The sequence below is a fragment of the Lichenostomus cassidix genome, chromosome 5, assembly GCF_008360975.1.
Source record: "Lichenostomus cassidix isolate B80296 chromosome 5, HeHo_3.0, whole genome shotgun sequence".
Lineage (NCBI taxonomy): Eukaryota > Metazoa > Chordata > Aves > Passeriformes > Meliphagidae > Lichenostomus > Lichenostomus cassidix.
Genome location: NC_139486.1, coordinates 38,429,179 through 38,453,225, shown reverse-complemented (window position 1 = coordinate 38,453,225; position 24,047 = coordinate 38,429,179). Strand labels below are relative to the sequence as shown.

Genomic DNA, 24,047 nt, shown 5'->3' with positions numbered 1-24,047 from the left:
CCTTTCCTTACTGGCATCTCCTTAGTCCCCAAGAGGACACACACAATCAAACACCTCTCAAACTCTCCTTGCTTGCACCACCCACAGCTCTGCCTCTCCCCTCTCAACACTGACTCCTTGCAAAGCCCTGTGCTCACTCCCAGTGCCTGACTCTCTTCCCAGTGTTTTTGTTCAAAGGAGGAAAGAGGTCCATCGTCCTTCCTCCTTTCAGCCCCTTGAGGAGATTACAGGGTTTCCTGGAAAGGATGCTCCAACTCCTAAGAAGATTAATGGAAGGTGTCCCTGCCCATGGCGGGGGTGGGGTGGCAGGGTGGAACGGGATGATCTTTAAAGTCCCTTCCAACATAAACCATTCTATGATGCTATAATTAAGTCCTGACACCTTCTCCGACACAGGCACATGTCACTGTGGTAGCCCTTGCTCCAATCTTAGCACAGGGGAGCTGCCAGTGGGTGCCTAGGACTGGAGAGACAAGGCAGGTGGCAGGTAAGGACCATACCAGGGAGGACCTCAGCCTCTGGAAGCAGTCAGACCCCACATGCTCTGATCCTTCCCTGCCTTATCCCACAGCCCCACTGTGAGCTGGCAGCTGCCCTAGCCTGGCTCCTCTGCGAGGCTGCACTGGCTGCCAACAGGCACGGCAGCTCAGTGTGCCCAGTGCTTTATTTTTCCCCCGTCGAGATAAAAAGTCCCTGAGCAGCTCCACAGGAGGTCAGGCCCTGAGAAGAGATTACAGAGCAAACTCAGCAGCAGAAACGACTCTCTCAGCACATCCCATCTGCCCTGCAAGCAAGCCCAAGTGTCACTGCAGGGCACAGCTGGGGATTCCCACAGGTGACACTGGCCCAGGCCCTGCTAAAGCTACTCATCACCTCTGAGCAGGATGGGGAGTAGAAGCTGGATAGTTTCAAAGCTAGAGGCACACAAAATCTGCATGCATGGAGTAGTAAGATGATTGCTCAACAGCTAGCTGGCAGCAAGGTGCCTTGTGAAAAAGCTTGTCCTGAGGGAAGCACTGCTTTCAGCCTGCCAGCCTGCAGAGCACAAACTTCAGGCTCCTCACTACCATCTGGTCTTCCCCCAGGGCACCTGGGCTTTAGCCCACTGCATAGCCCCTCTACTGCACCTGCACAAGGGAAAGTGGGCCCGAGGGCCAGCAGGCTCGAAGGCACCATGCACACAGCAGAGATGGGGAAGGCTGGGCTGCTGTCCCAGTGGCACATCGTTCTCAGCTTTCACATGGGTGTAAGCATCAAGCTGCAAGAAAGACAGTGACAAGTGACGTCCCAGAAAGATGTAGGCGGGTGCTCGGCTCAGTTTCTTGAGTGCCGTTTACCCACAGGCTGTGCCACCCACAGACCTTTCCTGGGGCAATGGCAGGCACCCCTAGGCTCACGTGCAGGCTCCAGCAAAAGACCTGCCAAAGGGTCACAGCCAAAACCTTGGTCCCATGCTCTCTGCTGGACCACCATCTGCCAGTTGCCCAACTGATGACTACAGCCCCTGCTTATGCTATCGCACCAACCATTACACATACTTCCTTTGAAGTGGGATTTGTTACAGAAGCTTTGAAGCCCACAGGGAGGATCCATTTCAGCATCCCAACTCACTGGCATGGGGGTCAGCAAGAAACAGGCATTGTTCCCAGCACTCACACTCCTTCCCCAGTTCCTCTCTGGAAAGGGTAAACTGTGCAGTTCACTCACGGCACAAGAAACAGGGCACCTAGAAAGGCAATTTAATCCTAACCACCTCTTATCTGATCAACCCAAATCTCTTTATCAGCCCAATTAAAAGAATTACCCATCCATGGCCCGGATGCATGTATTGTGCACTTGTCTCTGTCAGCTCTAGAGCCAATTACTCCACCCTCCTGTAAGGCAATTATAAGGTACAGAAATAAGCCTGCTTGCAAAACACAGGACTAACGTACCACCGGAGGCCAGATCTTGGGGGCTCACGTTTCTATTGCTTCAAATCCCCTGAGGGCTCACCTGCCCTAGGGACAAGACAGGCTCTCTTGCCATTTTGCAGACCCCTGTCTCCCCTGGCCATGCCTCCCAGTGTTGCTGCAGGCAGAGCCCAGCACAGTGTGTCCACCTCAGGAGACCTCTCTCCTTGAAGCCAGGGGTCTCCTGAGACCCACCATTGCAAATGAGAAAATTCCTCCCCATTACGTAAGCTTCCTCTAGACCTCTTTCCTAGCCACGTATGCTCTAGGTAAAGCTCAGAACAGAAGAGGGTGCAAATTTCCACTGATGGCTGTTGGAATGCATTTGGGGGTTAGGGGCTGGCCGTACTTTGGGTAAGGGCTGGCTGTACTTCTTGACAAAAGGAAGTGCATCACAGCCTTCCCCCGTAATTCCCTCAGAGGAGGTGAAGAAACTTCATGCCATCCTCTGCTCCAACACTGAGGTGGGCATGAATTCAGTGGCATGCAGCCAATTATCCTGAATGACTTCCCATCAAGTCTACCTCCTACAGGTGTGCGTGGGAGCCCCTTCAATCTTAGAGGTCTGTGGGAATCTCTCCTCACTACCCTGAAGCTCCGGGTGCTGCACTCATCATCCTGAGACAGAGGGATCTGAGTCTCTCCATCAGCAGCAGAAGAGCAAGACAAATATCCATGCACCTAACAACCTAATACGCATTTCCAGCTGTCCTGGCAAGTTTGCTGGCCTCCTCCAGCTCGGCACCTCCTGCCCATCCCACTTTGCCCCTCCCTATGTGTCCATGCTGCCAAAGGTTGCTCACATGTGGAGAACTTCCCCTTGGCTCTGATCTACATTGCAGTAACAGCAGCCTGAACCACCACGAGTTAAGAGAGAGATGCCACACAGCATTGGGGACAGGCTAGAGACTGCCAGGAGCTCGAGGCAGCCACTGTCGACAGCTCTGAAACCAGAGCAGAGAACACTGCTCTGTGGTGGAGTGACCCTGCAAGCCATCCACTCCCACTTCTGGCCTGGCTGCAAAGGTTGAAACTGGGGCCTTTCCCCTCCACTCAGCACCTGTGATACCACCCTGGTGACACTGCATCCTGCTTCAGCTGCTTCCATATGCCCAAAATGCTGATGAGATGCAGCAAGTTTGTCACAGGGTCACCAACATGGCTGGGGGCAGGAGTTATCAAGAACAAGGAAAGAATGAGACAATGTGGCTGTTTGGCCTGCAGAAAAGTTTGAGGGATGATTACCATCTTCAGCAACCTGATGGGAAGGTACAGAGAAGATCGGGTCAGATGCTGCCCAGATGTGCACAGTGACAACCTGAGAGAGAACAGGCACAGGTTGCAGCAAGGGAAACTGAAAAGTTATTAAAGGAGAAAAAACTCTGAGGAGCTGAAGTACGGGAGTGTCCATGGAAGCTGTGTTCTCTACACCCTAGCAACACTCAAAGCTCAACATCAGCGTCGAACCAAAATCGACCCTGCTTTGAAGCAGCAGTGTGGAACAGGCGATCTCCAGAGATTCCTTCAGACCTCAGTTATTCAGTGTTTCCAAAGACCTCCGGATGGCGGAGGTACCGGGCTCTGGTACTTCAAGGTACTTCGCTTACATGGTCCAAATCCCCACGAGGCCCACAGCGAGGCTGAGGGAGGCACAAGGTGCCCAGCTGGCTCTGGGAAGGATGCATGCCAAGCCGGGATCTCAGCCAGAAGCACGGGACGAGCACAGCCATCCCCCGGCGCGGCAGGACTGCAAGTGTCGCAGGCGAAGCACGGGATGGCTGTGCGGGGATGGAGACAAGCAGTTCTCGGCGTGTGGAAGCGAATCCCCCAGAGACCAGACTCCGACTCCTTGGGGAGGACAGCGCGCACAGCTAGGGCAATGCTCCCCAACTTCCCATCGCTCGTGCCAAAAGCTCGGAAGGAGGGAAAAACAAACTCACGCCGCTCCATCCCCACACCGTGTCCCCTATCCCCCGGCGGCTGCGTTCAGCCGGGGTCAGCCCCTGGGCCGGGCCTGATGAGGCGGCTGTTGACGGCCAGGCGGCGGGACGCTCCTCCGGAGCCGGTGCTCCGCCGCCTCCGTTCCGGATGCTCCAGCCGCCTACAGCCAGTCCCTGCCCTGGAACCTGGTTCCCTCCGGCACCCCTCCGCCGCCAGGTGCGGTGCCGGGGCGGCGGGGAAGGCACCACCCGGAGCTCGCTCGCCCGGCGGGACCCGCCGTCCCGTCGCCCGCCCCTCCCGGTGCTCACCTGCGCCCGAAAAGCTTGAGGCCGGTGAAGCGCTTGTTGCTGTGGCGGCGGCCCAGCGGAGGCGGCGGCAGTGGCCCCCACTCGGGCTCGGCGCCGCCCGATGCCCCGGGGGAGTCGGCTGCGGAGGCGGCGGTATCGGAGGAAGCGGCGGAGGGCGAGTCGCCGGACGACGAGGGCCGAGCTGCCTGCATGGCCGAGCTCAGGGCTCGGCGCCGCCGCTACCGTGGTTCCGAGCCAGGAGAAGGCAGCGGGGGCGGGCGGGGGGCGCGGCCGGCCCGGGCTCCCGCCCCACCGGGGCCACAGGCGGGCGGGCAGGAAGTGCGGCCGCTCACCGGTACACCGGCGGCCGCGCCGCCAGCGCCGCCAGCGCCGCCTGCCGAGCGCGGGGAGCGGGGCTGGCAGCGGAGCCCGTCCCGTGGCCCCGAGCCCGGCGCCGCCGCCTCAGGAAGCCGCGTGTCAGCCCCGCCACCGCCCCGCGCTCGCCTCCCCCTGCCTCCGCCTCCCATTGTTCGCCGCCGGACGGGGGGACGGAGCCAACAGCCCCGCCGCCGCCGCCACCGCCGCCGCCCTCTCCGGGGACCGGGAGCCACCGCCGGCCTTGTCGCCGAAGCCAGCACTGAGGCTCTTACCCAGCCCAGCGAGCGCCTGCCCCGCTTCTCCCTGAGCCCAGCGACAGCCTGGCCCGGCGGCCGCCGGCTCAGCGGGCAGCTGCAGGGGCAGGAGCTGGCCTGCTCGGCATGGCTGCCAGTCCAGGCAAAGAGCGGCTCTCCCAGCCCTCCTTTGCATGGCAAATGTGCCGGCTGCAATGGCAACTTCCCCGCTTGCCAAGGGTGCGGAGCCAGGCTGAAAGCCAGGGCTGCGGGGGCTGTCAGGGCCGGGCCCTGGCTGCCGGCCGCACGGTGCTCCTGCCGACCTTAACACCCTGCGGCAGGTCCCACTGGCAACCTCGAGCACCAGCCGTTTCCAGGTGGGCTGGTGGGATGGGGACACACCTCCCCGCTTCCCAGACACCGACAGCCCAGGCAAAGCCCGGCTGGCCCGCTGTGCTCACAGGCTTGGCGTCGAAAGCGCTCGCGCGGCCCTCAGACATCCTGGCTAGGAGGTTGTGCTGCGCAAGCCGAGGCACTGAGAGGAGGGGATTGCTGGCGAAGCGCTGGGCGAGCACGGGAAGTCTTCCCCCCAGCCCCCGCCACAGCACCTTGGCCCCCCAAGAGTAAGAAGGCGATAGAACCCAGCTTGGTGGGTACCTTGTATCTACGTCCCCCGGAGGGCTCTGGGGAACGTCCCAGGAGCGATGCCGCCACATCTGCCGCAGCTTGAGCTGATGCGCTCAGCCAGCCCGGGGTTCACTCTCGCTCTTCCTCCCCCGGCGGCCGCTTTCCGGAGTCATCCCGAGGGCAGGTCCCTGGCAGTGCTCCGCCGCCCGGCCGCCCGGCCGGGGCCCCGGCTTTGTTTGCACCCTCCACCTGGTTCCTCTCTCTGCACTTCCTGGAAGTGTGAGGGCTGCTGACATCGCAGCCGGCTCCGCGGCCTTCTTCCCACGGCGCCGGCCACCTCTGCCGAGTCCTCTCCAGCGAAGCCTCGTGCACACGTTCAGCAAGCAGGAGCACGTCCTGGCACGCTGGGCTGCGCGCCGAGGAGTCACACCTCTCTTGCTGGGTGGTTCGTTGATACCCCCAGACTTGAGACAGCCCCCTCTCCCGAAGCTGCCCCAGCACCACCATGCACACTGCGCCGTGGCAGTGGGGCTGTCCTCCTGCCGCCCACCCTGTGCCATGCACATCCTCACCCTGCAGGGCACCACAGCACTCACAACCCCAAGGTGTATGGGTCCTTGCTGTGTGGCAGGTCTGACAACGACCTCCAGCATCTGTTCACTCTGCACTGCAGTTCACTGAAAAAACGCCTTGGTAAACCAGGAATGGGCAGTGTGAAAAGCAGAAGCATCTAGGAGGCTCCTGGTCAAACTCCAAAGAGGAGAAACAGCCTGACATTTGTCATCCATTCCCCTGTCTGGGGCAACACAGAATAAGCCTGCAGGCCTGGCCTGTCCCCACCTCCAAAAATCCCAGCTCTTCACAATCAGCTGCTACTTGGTGTGTTCTGGCTCCAGGAGAGCTTCAGATCACCAAGGGGATCTGTGGACAGCTCTGTGGGCCAGAGAAAAGCAAGTGAGCAAAGCTGGTCCTGGCAGCCTGCACAGATGGCATTTCTAAAGGGGCACATGGTCTTGCTTTAAACTCCATCATCAAAAGGAAAAAAAAACATTGGCAGACCTTGATCTCACCAGGCAAGCTCTGAAACCAAACACAACCCACTGCACTAATTACTGTGCAGAGAGAGGAAAAGGCAGGTCCTGGATGCCCAACTCCAGCTCATAGATCAGGGAGGGGAGAGGTTTTGTTATTGTGGAAAGGGTTCGTCATCCCTGCTGCTTTGCATGCCACAATGGGTTAGTTGCATTTGCTCCCTGCCTGCAGACATTTCCCTTTCATGTTTTGTGCTCTGTCTTGTGGCGTTGATGTCTAGTCCTCTTACTCAGGAGCACCAGGAGAACTGGGGCTTGGTGAGGCTCTTGGAGAAGTAATATGCCCTGCCTTGGGACCTTCACTGTCCTCTCTGTGCTGTGTTCATGTGTCCTTCCAGTTCTGTCCCTTAGGCTTGGTGCAAAACTGTGGAGGAGTCCCTAGGAATCCCAGTTCTGGCCCTTCTTGGTCAGGAGGCCAGAGGAGACAGACCCTGCTGGCACTGGCTTCTCTGTAGGCAGCACAGGAGAGGGATGGGAGTCACTGTGCTGGATGTTATTGTGAATTTGCACCCTTGTCTTCATGTTAGGGTATGCAGCCCTCTGGTACTGAAAGGACTAAGCTGCCTGCTTCAGCCAAACTCAGCAGGATATGTGCCTGTGGGATTCACTGTGAACAGGGATCAGATAAGGGAGGGGGTGGTCAAGGGAAGTTGTGGCCCTTGGTTGAGGAATCCCAGCTCTCCCCACCCAAGAGTGTTTGGATGCAGGTTGGTGTTGTCCTTAACACTGGTTAGTGCCCCTAACAACCTCCCTGCTGGCCTCTTCTTGGGGTGTCCCATCCCACGGTCCCCCTGCACACCCACACCACATGCAAGGCTGAGGCTGTGGTTGTGGGGACAAACGAGGGAGGGAGGCTGTGTTCTGCTGCCTCGGGGAGCTGACCTGGGTTGCCTGATGTGGAGAAACCACAGCAGGAAGAAGGGCAGGAGCATCCCTTTAAGATGGGGATTGGAGCTGCATTATGCCCCCCCTACCGACAGGTATGTCCCTACACAGCTAGGCTGTACCCACAGCCTCCCCGTTTCTCCAAAATTGTCTCTTGGGATGTTTCTATCTCTTGTTACACACAGTCCCATATCTAGTTCACCACTGCATTGCACATAGGAATATCCAGAATGACAGCCAGAATGAGAGTAAACACATGGCAGCATTGTGCACCAAGCACAGGGTGATGCCGACTCCAGACCCATCCCACCCCTGTGCCATGCACTAGAGCCTGTGTCTGACAGTGGGGCCCAGCAGAGCTTGTCTATGGCTCAGGAGGGAGTCAGGGCAGGGGATAGTGAGACACCCGCTTGTCACCCCCTGACCAAAGTCTGTGAGGAGCCACCTGCTCACTTCTAGCACTCATTTCTTGCACTTCTCTCTGTCTGTCCACCCATCTCCTTTCTCCTGCTGCACAGAGGGATGTGGAGACAGATGTATCTGTCAGAGTGGAGCGGGCTTGGCTTGCTGGAAATGAATGGGAATTTGATTATGCTGCTCTACAGAGCAAGGCTAATACGATTAAAAGGCCTGCTGGCAGGACTTGGAGGAAGGAGATCCCCTCTCTGTCCCTTTCTCCCCGCAGACAGTGGAGGCTCTTCTTTCCTTCTTCCCAGCCCCTGCACTGCCCAGGCTGTCCTGGGACTTCACCAATATCCACAGTCCAGATGTGAAGGCAAAAGAAAGAGAAGACAGCAGAGAGTTGCAACAATCTTCCCCCGGGCCCCTCAGAGCTCCTACCTCCCTCTCTCCAGCAGCTCCTGCCAGCTCTCCCCTCTGCCCTGCCTGCTCTATGACCAAGCTCTCTTGCTATTTACATTACAAAGCAGCCCCCTCTGCTCTACTCTCCGGGTTATATTTAGCTCCCTGGCACAGAGCAGCCTGTGAGATGCATTAGCTGCATCCTATCTGCCAGCCGGGGACCGCGCTGAACAGCCGAGGTGCCTCACATCTCCCTAGCGGGGGCGGTAGCTGACATAGGGGCACAGAGGGACACAGGACCCTCTCTTCCCACTGCCAGAGATGCCTGTGAGAAGCCCTGTGGTGCGTGGGCTGGTCCGGGCGCTACCTCCGGACGTGACTGAGAGCCGAAAGGTACGTGTCTGACACCTGGCACGTCCCCGCCCCATAGATGTAGCCCGCGGAGAGCTCGTACAGGAGCTTTTGTGCGCTTGTGGTTTCCTTTCTGGGTAAACACCCCTCCGGGCTGGGTTGCTGGGAGCAGTGGCAGTGACAAAGGCTACTGCTGCAAGCATCACCCTGAAACCAATGCTGAAGTTGAGAGGGAGCCCACACCTGCTCAGGAGAGGTTGCAGGGTGCTGCTGTGTCCTGCCAGCACTTGTTCCAGGCCTCTCTGGCTCCAGGTCACACGGCTTTCCCTACAGCAAAGTTCTGCCAGCCTCTAGCTTGCCTTATTGCCACGGGAGCTGCCCCACTCTGGGAGTTAAAGATGATCCTGTCCCACCACAGAACCTTGGTGGAGACACTCAAGGCAAGCAGGAGCTGACTTTGAGCTCCCCTTGGCCAAAGTGTCTGTCTGGGGATCGAGGCACACAACTCTGGTGCTTGCTCTGGGTTTGCTGTGGTGACAGAGGGCACTGGGTCCTTCTGGCATTGCAGAGGCACCTCTCTACAGGGAAAATTGTCCCAGAATGTGCAAATCTGGTGCACAAGCCAGCATCGTTAATAAGTTTGGCATGAAACTGCTACTCAGAGCCCTAAATATAACCTGAGTGCTGAGCTCTCTTCCACCCGCCCAAGGCGCCTCCATACACTGTGGCAGCTATTTATGGAAGGAACTTTATTTCCATGGGATTAATATCATTTCTGCTCATTTCAAAACCTTTATATAGCAGCCTATGCTGCTGCCCCTTGTGATGACTAATGGGTCCCAGCAGGAGCAGGCAGGTTGGCAGAAAGAGGACTGGGGCCTCCAACCTTCAGCTGACATTGAGGATACCTATGATGCCCACAGCCCACAGAGGAGGTCCTCCAAACTCTGTACCAGGGTTTGGTAAGTGTCTCCAGAGCTAAACAGCACAGCAAGAGGATTTCTGTCAGCTCCCTAGGACTTCTCATGCTGCAGGAGGGGCACATGATGGAAGGTTAGCCCACCCTCTGGGTAACAGCTCCATCACCTCCTGACCTACCCAAGGAAGCAGCCAGACCTGAAACTACATGGGTGTCACAGGACAGAATGAGTAGATTTCCACCCCCAGACACTTTCTCTCCCATTTCTCCTTCCCTTTGCTTGGCTGCCCAAAGCACTGAATGGATAAAGCAGCTCATCTCAAGCACCATCTTCTCCTTTGCTGCTTGCCTGCAGGTTGCTGCAGCATTCCCTCCAACCCCTCAGAATCCTCTTCTGCAAAGCCTTGATCAGATGGAACAAAGCCCCTTGCAAAGAGACTCATTCTGAGGTTTGGGTAGGACAGAGGTGTTTTTTGTAAGGGCAGCACGGGCTGGAGTATGTTCACTGAGCAACCTGCTTGGGGCGGCTGGGGTGGGATGGGCAGGATCCATAAAATCCCTAGCAACCCTAGACAATTCTGGAACAAATTCAGGCTGATCAGTTGAGGTTGCAATATGGTCCCTTCCTTCCCTGGGGAGGCTGGAAAATTGCAGCTGGCTAATCTGTTTGCAAAACGCATTGTGCACATCTGGAGAAAATCCTGCTCTGCTTGGCACAGTAATTCCTCATCCTCTGTTATCCTCCCAGCTCTTCCTGGTGCCTCAGTGAGCAGCCCTGGGTACAGGATGAGGACCAGGAGGGCTGCACATTGCCCCAGCTCGTGATAAGGCTCAGGGACACAGGGCACCTGGGGAGGTCTCTGCCACCCTGGCTCCTGCTCACCACCCACGACATGAATAACAAGTGCTGGGGATGAGTCAGCTTCGGGGCTCCTCCTGCTCTGCAGGTACTAATAAGGTTTCCCATTAGTTCCCATTACTGCAGTTGTTAGAGAGCAATTTGCTCATAGCATGCACTGAAGCCCTTGCAAGGGAGAAAAAGGGCTGCTGTACACATGAGGGTGCAGATGGGGGTTGACCAACAGCTCCTGCCCAAAATCTTCCCCCTGGCAGAGCTCTGCACCCCAGGGTTCCCAAGACCTAGACCAGAGGCAGGAGAGCTCGTCCAGCCTCTGTCTGCCATGGCAGTGGGCATGGCACCAAGATCCTCTGTGTCTGTTTTTCACCTGCTTGTAAACTGAGTGACACTTGCTGAGCTAGGCATGACATGGTGACATGGAGCTCAGAAGGACACAGACCTCTCTGGGCCTAGCCAGCTCTGGAGAATGGTAAGAAGGCAGCTCCTGCCTTCTCCTCTTCTCTCAGTCCCAGACCCTCACAGCAGTCTGGGGTCAGTCCGGAGAGTGCTCATGTTTACTCTGGGCAGAATCAAAGGATTTTCCCTCACACCTGAAAGCCATTCTGCAAAGATGGGGAGTAGTAAATTGTAGAAGGGCTTAAACACCCTTCTAGCAAAAGAAAGGGCAGGGTGGGACACCAGACCTTATGTGCTGTGACAGAAGAATAGAGCTGAAGTCCTGGAGATGCTGACCCAAGCAGGATTTTGGACATTATGGTTAGAGTTTGGAATAGGAGCTCACCTGAATATTACCAGGCAGTGGCTCCCATAAGCCCCCTGAGATCTACAGGAAGCACCTTTCACCTCCACCAGCTTTGCTTGGCAGTAGCAAGGGTGGCTAAGCACAGGAGTTGTGACAGAAGAGTCACAACAAAAGCCAGGAAAGATCTCTTGCTGCAAGGTGCCCCCAAAAAGCCCATATATAGCCTAAGCCCTAATCTCAGCCCCTTCATCTTTGTACCACTGCTCAGTTTGCCCAGATGAGATCAAGATTTCTGGACCTGGGAATCAAGTGATGGGTCATTTGCCTTGGGGAAGAAGAGAAAAAGGAGAACAGGTGTTATCAGAAGTCCCTTGTATCCAGTGCACTTAAAAGTGATAAACTGGTACTGCAGAGAAAGACAGAAACTTCCTGCCCATGCCCATGGGAGGCTTTTGGGCACAGACCACTGCCTAGGAGGCATCTAAGCCCTGGGATGGGAAGGGGGAATTGGGTAGAAGGAAAATAAGTGGGCCCACAAAGGTGATAATGGGACTGCCACTGCAGAGGGGGCTGTTGCATGGGATGGGAGGGACTGGACTAACTGGTTCCCTTGTCTCTGTGCTGAGATGGTTTCAGGTGGGAATGTGCTGGTGGCCGGTGGAAAGAGCCAACCCTGACCCCACGGAAGGGAGATTCCTCAGGGACAGGCCACTCCACTGCCCCTGACACTTGGGGACCCAGGTGTTCCTACCTGTAGGAGACCTGCTTTCTGATTGCCAAGTGCAGGAACTGCTCCTCCACCTCCGCCGCAGCCACTGCTCCCCTCATCTCCTCCCAAGCCGGATCCATGCTGCGGAGGCCCAAGCGTTGTGCTCGCCCAGTGCTCTCTGCATCCGCTGCTCCCCGGAGGCTTGCTGTGGCTCCCCTGGCCACCTCACCATCACTCCTGGCAGGGGAGAAGTCTCTCCAGCTCCTGGGACCTTCAGCCATGCTTGAGTGAGGTCTCTCTGGAGGAGTCCTGCTCTGCCCCCAGAACTTCTTGGGCAGCCCGGTCTTGCCTCACAAGGTCCCACAGTGCTGCTCCGCTTCACCTCCCCAGGGTGGTGGGACAATCCCAGAAAGACTTAACTCCCTGAGGGAGCACAAGCATGAGAAAAACAGTGTCCGACTTTTTGCGGTGGTATTTACTGGCCTCTTGATAGCAGCTTGGGTAGCTCAGACACAGCAGCTCAGCCTCCTGCCGTCTCTACTACCCTGCCACTCCGAAGCAGAGGAATATCTGACACAAATCCAGAGATGTTGATGCTTCTTCTCGGTGGTGCTGGCACCGTGAGAGCAGCGGGGCGGGAGTGAGGAACACAGCGCTCACCAGAGAAGCACAGTCCAGGGACAGCGATGCTCGCAGTGAGGGAGAGATTGCTTGGATTGCCTTCTGCAAGGTCCCTCTGTGGCCAGGCACGTCCCTCAGTGTCCCCGGCAGCAGCAGCTGAGCAGGAGCAGCACGGGAAGGTAGGCAGCGAGGAAAGTGCCTGTGGATACAGCCTGCAGCAGCTCTCAAGAGACAAAGCAGAAAGTGAGCATGAGTGTGTGCTGTGTGCACGGGGAGGGGGCTGTGGGGAGCTGCATCCAGCAGGCAGTCTAGTGTCACCTTAGAGACACTCGAAACTGGCACTTAACTCTTTGGAGTCTGGGAAGGCAGAGGAGGGTGACAGCTCAGCTGCCCCTCTCTGCCTGCAATCCAGCTGATACCTGCCTGCCTGCAAGGGCTGCTCAGAGAGCTGGGTGTTAGCCACCTGTCTTAACAAGACCTGCTGTCAGGTGAAGTCAGGCAGCATGGAAAACTGCATGACAGCAGCAGCCCCAGCAGAGCAAAGTACCTGCTGTTGTGTCCAATCATCTAATGTGGATGAGATCTGTACAAGGACAGGGTGCCCAGCTGTGGACAGTGGTACCCAACTGAGCAGAGGTATTGCTGTAGCATGGCCTCTGTCCTTCCAGCTGGCTCACTCAGCTCCTTGCCACTTAGGAGGCTACATTATTCCTGATTTTCCCTTATTCCAGTCAATTTTTCTCCAATCCTGGCATCCAGAGGTAAAAAGGCCCTTCTGTTCTCTGCCCACATCCATCAGAAGAGTTCCATCATCTGTTTGTCTTGGGTTGGGACTGGATATTGTGACCCCAGTCCCAGCCCACCCTGGTGCTGCAGATGTCAGCTGGGGTAAGAGATCCCCACAAAGCTCCCATATGTGCCTGATTTTTTTCTGTCCCAGATTCACATGATGAGCCTTTACCTGCTAGGCACTGGAAAATTCAAACTTTGGGTCTATAAGAGCCATTCCCTGCATCATGGCAAGGTCCTACAATCATGTATTGTACCAAGAGCACATTGCAGTCACCTGTAATCCCAGTGTTTTCCCATGAAAGTCTGGCATGATGGGAGCAGGCACTTGTCCTCGACCTGCTCTGAGTGTTGTATCACTTTGGGAGTCATCAGGAGCATCTCATCCCTTGTGCCAGCACTCCCCATCACCTTCATATGGCCCTGTGGCATGTCTGCCGCAGGGTGCTGTGGCACAGCACATTCCCTCGACACTCCTGACTCCAACCTGGGAAGTAGCAGGGGCTGAAGAAGTGCTGTGGCTTTTCCTGGTAACCAGTCCCCTGGCACCTCCAGTTCAAGTTACCGAGCCTTCGTCTGGCCCTAAAAGTCACAATGACATCTCTCTCTGGCTGCTCCTCCTGGGGGATTTGTGTCTGCCAGGGGCACAGCAGCCCCCAAGCCCACTCCTCCACAGAATCGTGACTGGCAGGGAGCCCCACACCCTCCTTGCTGCGTGACTCAGCCCCTGCAGCCCCCACAGGAGTTTTGTTCTCCTTGAAAGCTGGAGTGCTGCTGGGTGAGCCCTCCCTGAATAGCACAGCTGGCCCTGGGGAAGCAGCTTCACCCTCACTTGCTAGGACAGAGACCTGCCTGGGGAGTTTCCCAGTACTCCTGCATGGGTGCCTGGCCCTGCTCCATGTCCTCCTGCTGCCACAGAGGCTGGCAGCAGGCTGTGTGAAGGGAGAAGCAGTGGGTGGCCAGCTGATGCAGAGGGATTTGTGGCACCTTGGTTCTTCTGCTTCTGTTTCTGCCCTGGGGCTCTTCCTGGTGTAGGGAGCCTCTGTTGTCATGGACTACAGGAGCCACCTTCATCTGTGCCTGCTGGGCTGCCAGGACGGAAGTGGGCTGCCCAGAGGAGCTACAGGGGATACAGGATACAGGCCCACTCTTGCTCCCAGGGAACTTTGGGAAACATCTGTCTTGTCCTTTATGGTTAAAGGAGTGTGTGGTCACCAAGCTGAGGAAGCAGGTCAGGGATGGATACAAGTAGGAAGCTGGATGAGAGCAGGATCCAGACTTCCATGTAGGAAGGAAGGATGGATGTGTCACTGGCGTATGTGTCAATGCCATAGGAAAGGAGCTTCAGGGTGGGAAAGAGAGGCCCATATTGCAGGAAACCTCCCAAGAGCCAGGCACAGCAGAGCCCTGAACTAACAGTGCCTTTGGTCAAATCAGAGGAAAGGGCTGGACAGTGGGTGCCTCCTGCCTTCCTGAGGGGCCTTATCCTGCTCTACAGAAACCCTGTCTGTGGGGAGGAGCTGCAAGCAGAGGATTTCTAGCTTTCTACCCACATGCCAGATTGTATAGCTATCACACAGGCAGGGCAGGCCATATTTTGTGTGTCTGGAGGAGACATCACAGGATATGCCTGCATGAGGGGATGTAATGGATTGTGCAGGCTTTTGCATATCTCTCTGCCTACCTGTCTCTACTGGACGTTTTGCATTTCTGTCATGAAGGAGGTTACCCTTCCCTTGGAGCTCCCCGAGGACCTGGGAAGAGCAGGCAGGTGCTGCCTGAGGATGATGGGGCTGGGCAGTAGGGTTGGGTCAGTCCTGTCTTCCCGGCACCCTTTAGCTGAGCCAGGTTACCTCCTTACCTGGTGGGGTTACATGCAGGAACATGCCTCTTCTGGTGGCCAAGTGCATGCCTACCCCATGTGCCCTGGGTAGGGATTTCCTTCTGTGTAGGCATGTGGGACAGTGCAAAGGCATATTGGTATTACCATACAGTCCCCATCCTTGTTTTTGCAGGCATAGGCAGGACATGAGCTTTCTAGGAAGTGGCATTTCTAATGAGTAAAACTCTGCGAAGGTACAGTCTTCTTCCCTGGGCACAAGAAGTGGAACCTCCACCCTGCTTGCCTCTAAGCTCCATTTATGCCACCAGATTAGAAAATCAACAGAAGTATGTTAAGGCAGGCCAGGTCAGTGTCCACCCAGGTGCCATTGCTGTTAGTAAGCCCTCAGTGCCTGGTGGATGTGAGGAGCTGCAACTGCCCCATTTTCCCCAGAAGGTGTCCAAAAGCCCAGGTTCCTTACCAGGTAGCAAGACCAAAGCCTGTTGATCCCATGATGGATGTGTGAAACAACTGCTAGCACACTCCCAAATGGGAACAGTAAGAGGCACCACACCAGGCTTGGAAAGCAGGGATACTCTGCAGAGAGCCCTAACAGCACATATCCTTCTGTGACAAACAAAACATACCCACCAGGCTGCTGCCACACACTGCCAGTGACCTGCTCAGCAGCGGCAAGCCACAAAACCCAATTATTTTCTCTCTCTCTCTTTTTATTTTTTTTAAATTGGCCTGGTAACAGAACAATCAGGAATAATTTGTCTCTGAAAAACAAAGTCCGTGTTCTGTTAGCATTTTTTTGTTCAGGGCTTGTTTGAATTGACAGTGCAGAGGCTTCCAAGAAATGTGACCCTGAATGGGCAGAAGCCCAGCTTGTTGTAGCAGAGCTCAGCTGGGGCACTTGGAGCAGACCAAGCGCAACTGAGTGAGGCTGAAGGTGACTTGTAAAGAAGGTGACTCTTGCTTTGCTAATTCTCTCAATCTGCTCTAATTAGTTGCTGTAAGCCAAATTGGTAGGTATGATTGGCTGGTGAATTTTGGGAAGTGTAACGGGGATCAAAAGATGCTAATGCGCCTGCTTGGAGCAGCTCAGAGTTATCTGGTAGACTGCAGAATTAGGAGGATTTGCCAAGATGAAGGGAAATTTTCTCCTGATGGAAGGGGTTCTGATTGCTCTGGCCACATCAGTGTTAAAGGAGCCAAAGCCTGAGAACTCATCCTTTTAAGAGCTTCCCTCTTGCACCTGTTTTGGAGTGTGCATGGAGGGCGCAGGCCAAAATCTCGGAAGGCAATTCTCAAAGAGCTGTGGCAAGTTTCACAGGGCTGAGCATAGCAGGAGCCCTTTCTTTGGATGAAATCTGGTGAGTGCAGGGAGCAGCCCCACCCCACGGTTGGGGGAGGTGCATCATAATGACACTGGGGTAGAAGGCTGCTTTAGGACTGGGTGCTGCAGGGAAAACATCAGATTTTCAATTCAAAACTAGTTCTGGCCAAGGAAGAAACTGCAGGGCAAGGTCAGGCATTTCCTTGCATTGGGGGGTATGCAGCGGAAGGGAGCTCTGCAAGGGTCTGCAAAACCCATGTGAGACTAACCCGCCATGGATCCCACATCAAACTCCCTCTTGGCAGTATAGACCTGGCTCAGAAAAGAGAGCTCCTCTCTCGCCCAGACACTGTTCAGTGGCCAGCCCGGTCAAAACAGCGAGGCAACAGCTTTACTCCTCTCCGCAAAGAAATTATCATCTGCAGAAAGAGACTTTTGCAAGCCCTGAGCCTCACATCCTGCTGTGGGCAGAGTCCTGCTGTACCAGCCCAGCCAGAGGTGGGAGATAGAAACACCTTATAGCATCTCTGATAGGAGCTTCTCCTTGGGCTGCCTTCCAGCCATGGAGGGCTGATTGCAAGGAGTTGTTTCAATGGCCAAATTCTAATGAACCCACTTGGAGCTTGCTAGAAAATGAAAATTTGTTTTCTAGACCCCCTGTTTCTTTGTGTTTCACATATAATCAGGACAAAACCTATCAGTTTTCACAGATATAAATGGGCTGTCAGAGGTACAGGCTGATAGACAGCCAGGACCCAGGTCATTGCCAATCTGAGTGCAGCAGCTCTGCTTTTACAGTAAATTAAAATATTTAAGTATTTTTTCAGATGGGATGGGACCATGGTGCTATGAGCTATGTCTTATTGTATGGACCCCAGCACAGCCTCTTCATCAGAGTAGCTCATTGCACCTCATAAACTTTCTTCCATGATCTTCTGCCTTCCAAGAGGATCATAGTGGTATTTTGAAGGGGGAGAAGAAACACGCAGAACAGTTCTGACTTGTTCAGAACTGCAGAAGAAATGACAGCACTGCTGGAAATAAAACATGCAAGTTTGTTCCTAGCCCCTGACATGGAGCATGAGGTCTCAGTACTGAACAAATTTTGCACGTGGCGAGGGAACAGGACAGGGAGCAGGAGGTGAGGAGCTGTGCATGTGGGCTGGCATGACAACCATGCCTCAATGAAAGCACCTGTCAACCCAGGGCTGATGCTGCATCTTTTTATTTTGTTTTTATTTTGCTTCATAAAGCAAATGCAGAGCAAGTGATAGAAGGAGGAAAAATGGTGGCTTCAAAACAAAACAAAACAAAACAAAAAACACAAAAAAAAACCAAAGAGGAGGGAAGAAACAGCTGCTGGAGTATAAGTGGGAAGTGAGCTGCTACAAGAAAGAAGTTCATAGATGCCAAGCCCGCACTAATTCTTAATAAAATACAATACTGAAAATAGGATCTGAGAGTCTCCAAAATACAATATCTTAAGGGATCAGCAATAATACAAAATAAGTTTCATTATGTACAAACGAGTTCTGCTCTTGATCTCTGTACAACAGTGGGAGTGGGAGGCATGGGGACATGCTCAGTGGAAGTCTTGGGGTGGAGGAGGGTGTACTTGGACCCGGCAGTGGTTCTTTGTGCTGGGGTGGAGGTGGAGGATGGGGAATGCAGTGGTATCTGGTGACCAGCAGGTCCTGTGGGGAGAGCAGAGCTATGCTGAAAGCCTTCCTCTTCCTCACCCCACTGACCATGCATGCATGGTTACACCTAGCTGCGTCCAAATTTTCCTAAATGAATTCAAGGGGCAAAACCAAAAGGGAGAAAAGAAGGATGTGAGGGCCCTTCCCTCATTTCTCTCAGTCCTTGAGCAAGAGCCATCCCATCCTTCCTCTCCAGGGAGCCTTCTCCACTCCCAGCCTGGGGAAAGAGGAGAGGCTGGGGCAGTGCAGAGTGAGTCCAGGGTGCTTGATGAGAAACAACCAGAAGAGGAGCCTGCTGTGAGACCTGGCAGTGTGCATTGTGCTCCCGTGTTACACATGGGGCAACCTGCCACATCCCAGATCTCTGACATTTGTGTCCCACATTGTCCTTCCATCAAATGGCAGCTGAGGGAATGGAGTGAGGAGACACTTCAGCCTTTTTGCAGGGCTTTTGCTGGAGAGGAAGAGGGGTCAGAAATGGGTGTCTGCGTGCTAAAGAGGATGGCATAGGCTTGAGATGAGGTCACTTCAACACCAAACTTGGCAAGTCTGGCCTGAGAGGTGGTATGGCAAGAGTTTGCTACCTTTGGTGTCAGTATTTAGAAGGCAGAGAACTGTCTTTGGTGACCCTGGCCAATTCAAACATGCCACCTCTTTCCAGATATACCTGTCTCCAGAAATGCCAGTATGTCCTCAGTTGCTTTCACAACACTATTGTGCACACAGAGGATGTGAGGGGAATGATGGCTAATCTGACAACCCTTCAATGTGTTGTAGAGCTCTCCTTGGTGATTCCTAGGAGGACTCCATTTGGTATGAAGCAGAATCAGGGATGGAGAGCTGGGATAGGGGTAGGGTTACGGGAATGTGTTTCTCTCACTCACTCTCAAAGGGGGAGGCCTGCAGAATGGAAAGTGAGAAGGCCAGTGACCAGGCTAGCACTGCACTGTAGGGCCCAAGCTGGGAACAGAAAGAAAAATATCACCCCCTGCAAAACAGGGGTGCTGAGGGTGGGCAGAAGTGGGTTGTGAGGGAAAATTGTTCTCTATTTCAGAGCTCTGGTTGCCCAGAAGCTGCTGGCTAATTTTTATGGTGATTTATCTGTCTGGGATTTCTCTCCCCCACTCCGTTTGTGTGCAGATCTTTGCAGATAGTTGGTGTTGAAGTTACGTAGGCATGTCCATCAAGAGAAAACTAGAGCAAGGAAGAACTAGGTTTTCTCTCAATGGAAGCAGAAATATACTAACGTATGGAGGGCAAGGAATGAGCTCAAACTCTCCAGAGCCATCTCTCCAGCACCAGCATCACCCACTCCTAAAACCCTCAGGCAGGACAGTAAATCCAGCACTTTCTCTCTCCTTCAGGTGCATGTGATGCAGCCAAGGGGTACACACACAGGGACAGCCCCCTTGGTCTGGAGGCTTTGGGGTGTGAGCTGAATAGTTTCTGGGCTTCCCCTGATCTCCCTCCACTTCAAGGTGAGCCCACATCCATAGGGTAGTGCTCATTTAAGCAGGAGGTAAGGCCAGGAGAACAGGAAGTCTTGGCTTCTCCAGACATTAGTTGCTGGTTCTGGCAGTCCTGTAACTCCCCTCAGAGAGATCAGCACTAATGGGGATGATGGGGAAGGGGAGGAGCTGAACCCAAGGCCAATTTAGGAGTGTCTAAATGCAGTGTCCTCTCCTGCCAAGTCCCCTCAGTTGCTTGGTGAGGAGGGAATCCTGCAATCAGACAGATGAGGCCTTGAGGTCCAGCAGCTGCTACAAGAATTCAGTTGTCTCACTGGAGCTTGTCTCCCTGAGGAAAAGAAAGGACAAGGCATCAGTCAAGGTTCATTGTAGCCTTCTATGCAAATTCACCTCTCTGTGTGCCCAGCTAGTTTGCTCTGACCAGGATGAACTCCTTCCCCAGGGCACTAAATGGAATGCAAACCTGGGACCATGTGAGTCATCCAGCCCTCCAAAGATTTATGCAAGTGGGACACTGCTTCATGGACAAATTTTGCTCTAGAAAATAAACTTGTTCTTATGCTTCCTGCCAGCACTGGCCTCCTCCAGCCACTGCTCTTAGCTGACTGCCTGTCCCAGGTGGCTCAGCTGTCCTTAGCTAGCAGCAGAGGGGATGGACATGCCTGCTGCTTACCCCCAGACACCATGTTGTGTTTTGGGCTCAGAAGGTGGCCCCCCTGCTTACCTCTCATGGAATTGCTCTTTGAGGTGGCTGAGAGTTGGGTCAGTTTGGTTCTGGTCAGGATCGCCCTGGGTTTTGCTCAGATATTTGGCCGTCTCATGTGTCCTGGCCAGATGAGGCCTTCCCTCCTCAGACTGCCTTTTTTCAGCCTCCCACCCCTCAGGATGGTCCATGGTTAGGAAGGAGCTATAGCTCTCTTCTAAGGAGCCAGCACCCTCATCATAGAAAAGGAGGCTCCGTGACTGAACTGGAAAAAAGGAGAGCATTGGTTAACAACGAGAACAAGGCCTCTTGCAACGGTTGTGGGTCATGATGGTGGTTTCGGTACATGCTCACCGTGCCTTGTCCATGTGTAACTGTGCAGGATACCCTCCTCCCCCCAGCTTCAGGAAGCAAATGACCCCTGGACATACAGCCTCTTCAGAAGAAAACCAATCTGCCCTAGGACTTTTCCCTCATGTTCTTTCCTTTGACACATGTCATGTTTTGGGACAATGGTTAGCACAGAATGACAATAAGCCCAAACAAGGAGCTTGTATGAGAGTTTGTACTACTGACTTAGGAATCTTCCCTCGCCACAGTCCCAGCATGAGGGGTAGGCACAGATGCAAGGATGCTATGCCTGACCAGGGAGTGTTCCAGAGAAGAGCTGGAAATGGTTTGACAAGTTGAAGTGGAGGAACCACGTTAGACTCACTCTTACTAGTTGTGTAAATGTCTGGTGCTGGTGTTGCTTTCACTGTCTGTGATGCTGAAGAGAATTCAGGGAGACAGGGCATCAGGGATCCCAGGATCAGAACGAAGCAGAGTGCCAGCACCTAGAGAGGAGACCAGCACAGAGTCAGTGCCACCAGCCATGAAGAAACTCCCCTCACAGCACACCAACATGAGGCTGTGTAAGAAGATCTGGTCAGGCTGACAACTGGGTACCTGTAGTCTCCCAGTGAGGGAAGGGGCTTGCTGTGCTAATCTCTGTTGCAAATCCAAGAAGGGAAGTCAGAAACTTCCTCTTGTTGCTTTATTTGGAGTATTTCTGATTCAATTGTGAGAACTTGCCTGTCCAGTTGAGGAGGGATAGTGGAAGGCATAGCTGAGAAACAAGCTGATAAAAAGGGAAACTCAACAGAAAGGACAAACTCTGCCTTGACAAAAGGGAACCTGACCATTGGCTTAGCAGGAGCTGTTGTGGGCTGTAAAGAAAACAAATTCACTGGGAGAAATCTGTGAGGTACCACAACACATAGCAAAGGGAAGTTACTACCCATGCAAGGACAGAAATGACAGCAAAACTGCAGTTGCCTAATACCTGATAGTAAAGATGCAGAGTTCTAGGAAAGGGTTAAACTTATGCTTGATGTGTAGATATGGAGGACCATGTGTCAGTGCCTTCTGCTATCAGGCAGAGCAGTCAGAGCTAATAGGCAGTGATAACAGGAGAGAGGTACATGAAATCTCTCTGGAAATCCCCCTGAGGTGGGTCTGGACCTAACCAGAAATTCTGCCATAACAGTAAAGCTTCAGAGTAAAATGCCAATGCTAATTGCAAGGGATTTTGCAGAGCAAGAAGGGACACATGGGAAATGGTACAGAGCCAAACTATTCAACACTCATACACCATGCATGGTCTATAACTACCTGCTGCCATCCCAGTCCTCAGACTGAGCAGCCAAAGTGGCAATGCATCTGTTGATTTCTGTTACCTATGTATAAACTAGCAAATTTGACCTGGGTGGACACCTGTGGGGACAGCCAGCAAGTGCTTGACTGCTTTTCAGAAGTCACCTATTTCAGAATACTTGTGCCTAAGTAACACACAGAAGCTGGTACAGCAAGATAATTTTGACCACTAGTGGATTTCAGGAGATGTGAAAGATTGAATAATAACATGGGGATACGATGTTATGTAAAGAGGGATTTCAATTGTCCAGACTCTTCATGGCTGTTTTTAAAGAAAGGACATTAAATGAAGACAGCATAGATGCTGTCTAAGCATGTCATATCAGGCACACGAGGCACTTAGAATCCTTATTATACAAAAACAGAGGAGAAGAAAAATTCTGAATGGGTGTTGCTTCAAATTATCACAGCCAAACACATAACTTAGAGAAGACGGAGCCAGCTCTGTAAAGTCTGTTCTTTCCTTCTAAAACAAAACAGGCTTTTTGGGCTGAGAAAGAGCAGTATACTTAACATCTTGCTTTAACGTGGCTTTCAGCTGGGGCTTTGAAAAACAGCACTGTTTTTACTCTGTTCTGTTTCAGGTTAACTCTGATATTCTGATTCACTTTTAGTTCAAACTGTACAACACTTCATAACAATAACTCTTGGCTTGATTCTGAGTAACATTAATGTCACAGCTTTTGACTATCTCATTATTTGACCTCTTAAAATTGAGGGGAATTACAGAAAATTAGAGAAAACTACTGCAAAACCATTTGGAAAGGTGGAGGCAAAATTAATAATTAAAAAAAAGACATACTGAGAGTGTATTTATCAAATGGTTCACTGTCAAACTGTGAGGAAGTAGCAGATGGAATAGCAGAGAGATCTGTTACAGATCTGGCAAGATTCAGCATTTTTAAGCTTGACTAAAATGATGGACTATATCAAATCTGCAGATGGGAGAGACTACAAGTAGACTGGCTTTTGGTCAGTATTCAAAAGTGGTCCAAAAGCACAGTGGGAAGATCTATACAGACAAATGTGGAGACCTGCTGAGACCTCTCAGGTGGCAGGTCTTGATTAACAGAGGAAGCATATCAGTGGCTACCTGTTTCAGCTGTTCAGCAGAAGAGGATCTGGGAGTTAAATTGGAGCACAAGATGGGCCCAAGTCAATGTCACTTTGCAAAGGACAAATCTCAGCCCAAGCATTATGAACAGGCTTTCTGGCTGGATCTGTACTGGCCTTCAAATGGAACACTATGCCCAGCTTTGGGCCCCATACTTCCAAAAAGATGCAGGGCCATTGGAGAAAGTCTGGAAGAGAGCTGTGGGAACAAGTAGTGATTCAGTAACTCAGCCTATGAGGGAAGACTGAAGAAATCATGGTGATTTAGCAGAGCAGACAGAAGGGAGTTGCTCAAAACCGGGAGTTTTTAAATATGTAAAATGCAGCTGCACAAAGGGAGAATAAACAGATCTCGCTTCCAATGGGCAGAAGAAATTCTAATAGGTTGAAGCTGTTGTAAGGAAGATTGAGATGGGATAGTGAGAAAGCTTTATCTGGGAAAGATAACACAGCACTGGAATGGTTTGCCTGGGGAGGCTGAGGACTGCTCACCACTGGAGGCCTTCAAGAACTGGCAGTAAAAACATCCAGCAGGAATGACACAGGGCTAAAGAAGGGTAGCCTGCTCCACTCCCATGCTGCAAGACATGATGATTCTACATATCTGTCATGATATGGAATGTTGTATTTCAAAATGGAAAATGAGAACTCAGAGGCTTATGAAAGTAACTGGTCAAAGACAGAAAAGCAAATTACAAATTCTTGAAATGCTTCAAAGTTAGGAAGTCTGAGAGAGGTGGTGTGTGGGCTGGGATGCCTACAACAAAGGGAGCAGCAAGGAGACATAAGACATTGTTGGGAAGCTAAATTAGGTATTTTATCAGCCTGTAGCACAGGGGATGTCTGGAAGGCACCTCTTCTAAACTTGTTTATTCCAGGTACTAGCACTTAAGAATTGCTAGAGCCAGGGGTGCTCTGATGAGCTGCTGCATTTAGGAGCAATGAGTCACTGGGCTCAGTTGGGTCACACCCAAAAATGTGGAAAGAATTTGGGAATGAAAACAGAGAACAGTGAAAA

At 53.1% G+C, this 24,047-nt stretch overlaps 2 protein-coding genes across 12 annotated transcripts in view; both read right to left on the bottom strand.

The window, feature by feature from the left end:
• Window positions 1-12,071, bottom strand: part of DGKZ (diacylglycerol kinase zeta) — a 54,440-nt gene extending 42,369 nt beyond the window's left edge. The window contains exon 1 of one of the 4 annotated variants that reach the window (XM_085062464.1): window positions 11,818-12,071. In XM_085062464.1, coding sequence (XP_084918590.1) covers window positions 11,818-12,056 — 239 coding nt within the window. In that variant the 5' untranslated portion in view covers window positions 12,057-12,071. Of the gene's footprint in view, window positions 1-4,201; window positions 4,553-11,817 lie in introns of those variants that run through there. The other 3 variants (XM_085062462.1, XM_085062465.1, XM_085062466.1) reach the window with 3 other exon arrangements.
• Window positions 12,072-17,558: 5,487 nt separating this feature from the next.
• Window positions 17,559-24,047, bottom strand: part of CREB3L1 (cAMP responsive element binding protein 3 like 1) — a 45,245-nt gene continuing 38,756 nt past the window's right edge. For 7 of the 8 annotated variants that reach the window (XM_085062477.1, XM_085062471.1, XM_085062476.1 and 4 more), the window contains 3 exons: window positions 20,937-21,057; window positions 20,243-20,486; window positions 17,559-19,846 (listed from right to left, as the gene is read on the bottom strand). In XM_085062477.1, coding sequence (XP_084918603.1) covers window positions 19,810-19,846; window positions 20,243-20,486; window positions 20,937-21,057 — 402 coding nt within the window. In that variant the 3' untranslated portion in view covers window positions 17,559-19,809. The remainder of the gene's footprint in view (window positions 19,847-20,242; window positions 20,487-20,936; window positions 21,058-24,047) is intronic. The other variant, XM_085062472.1, reaches the window with a different exon arrangement.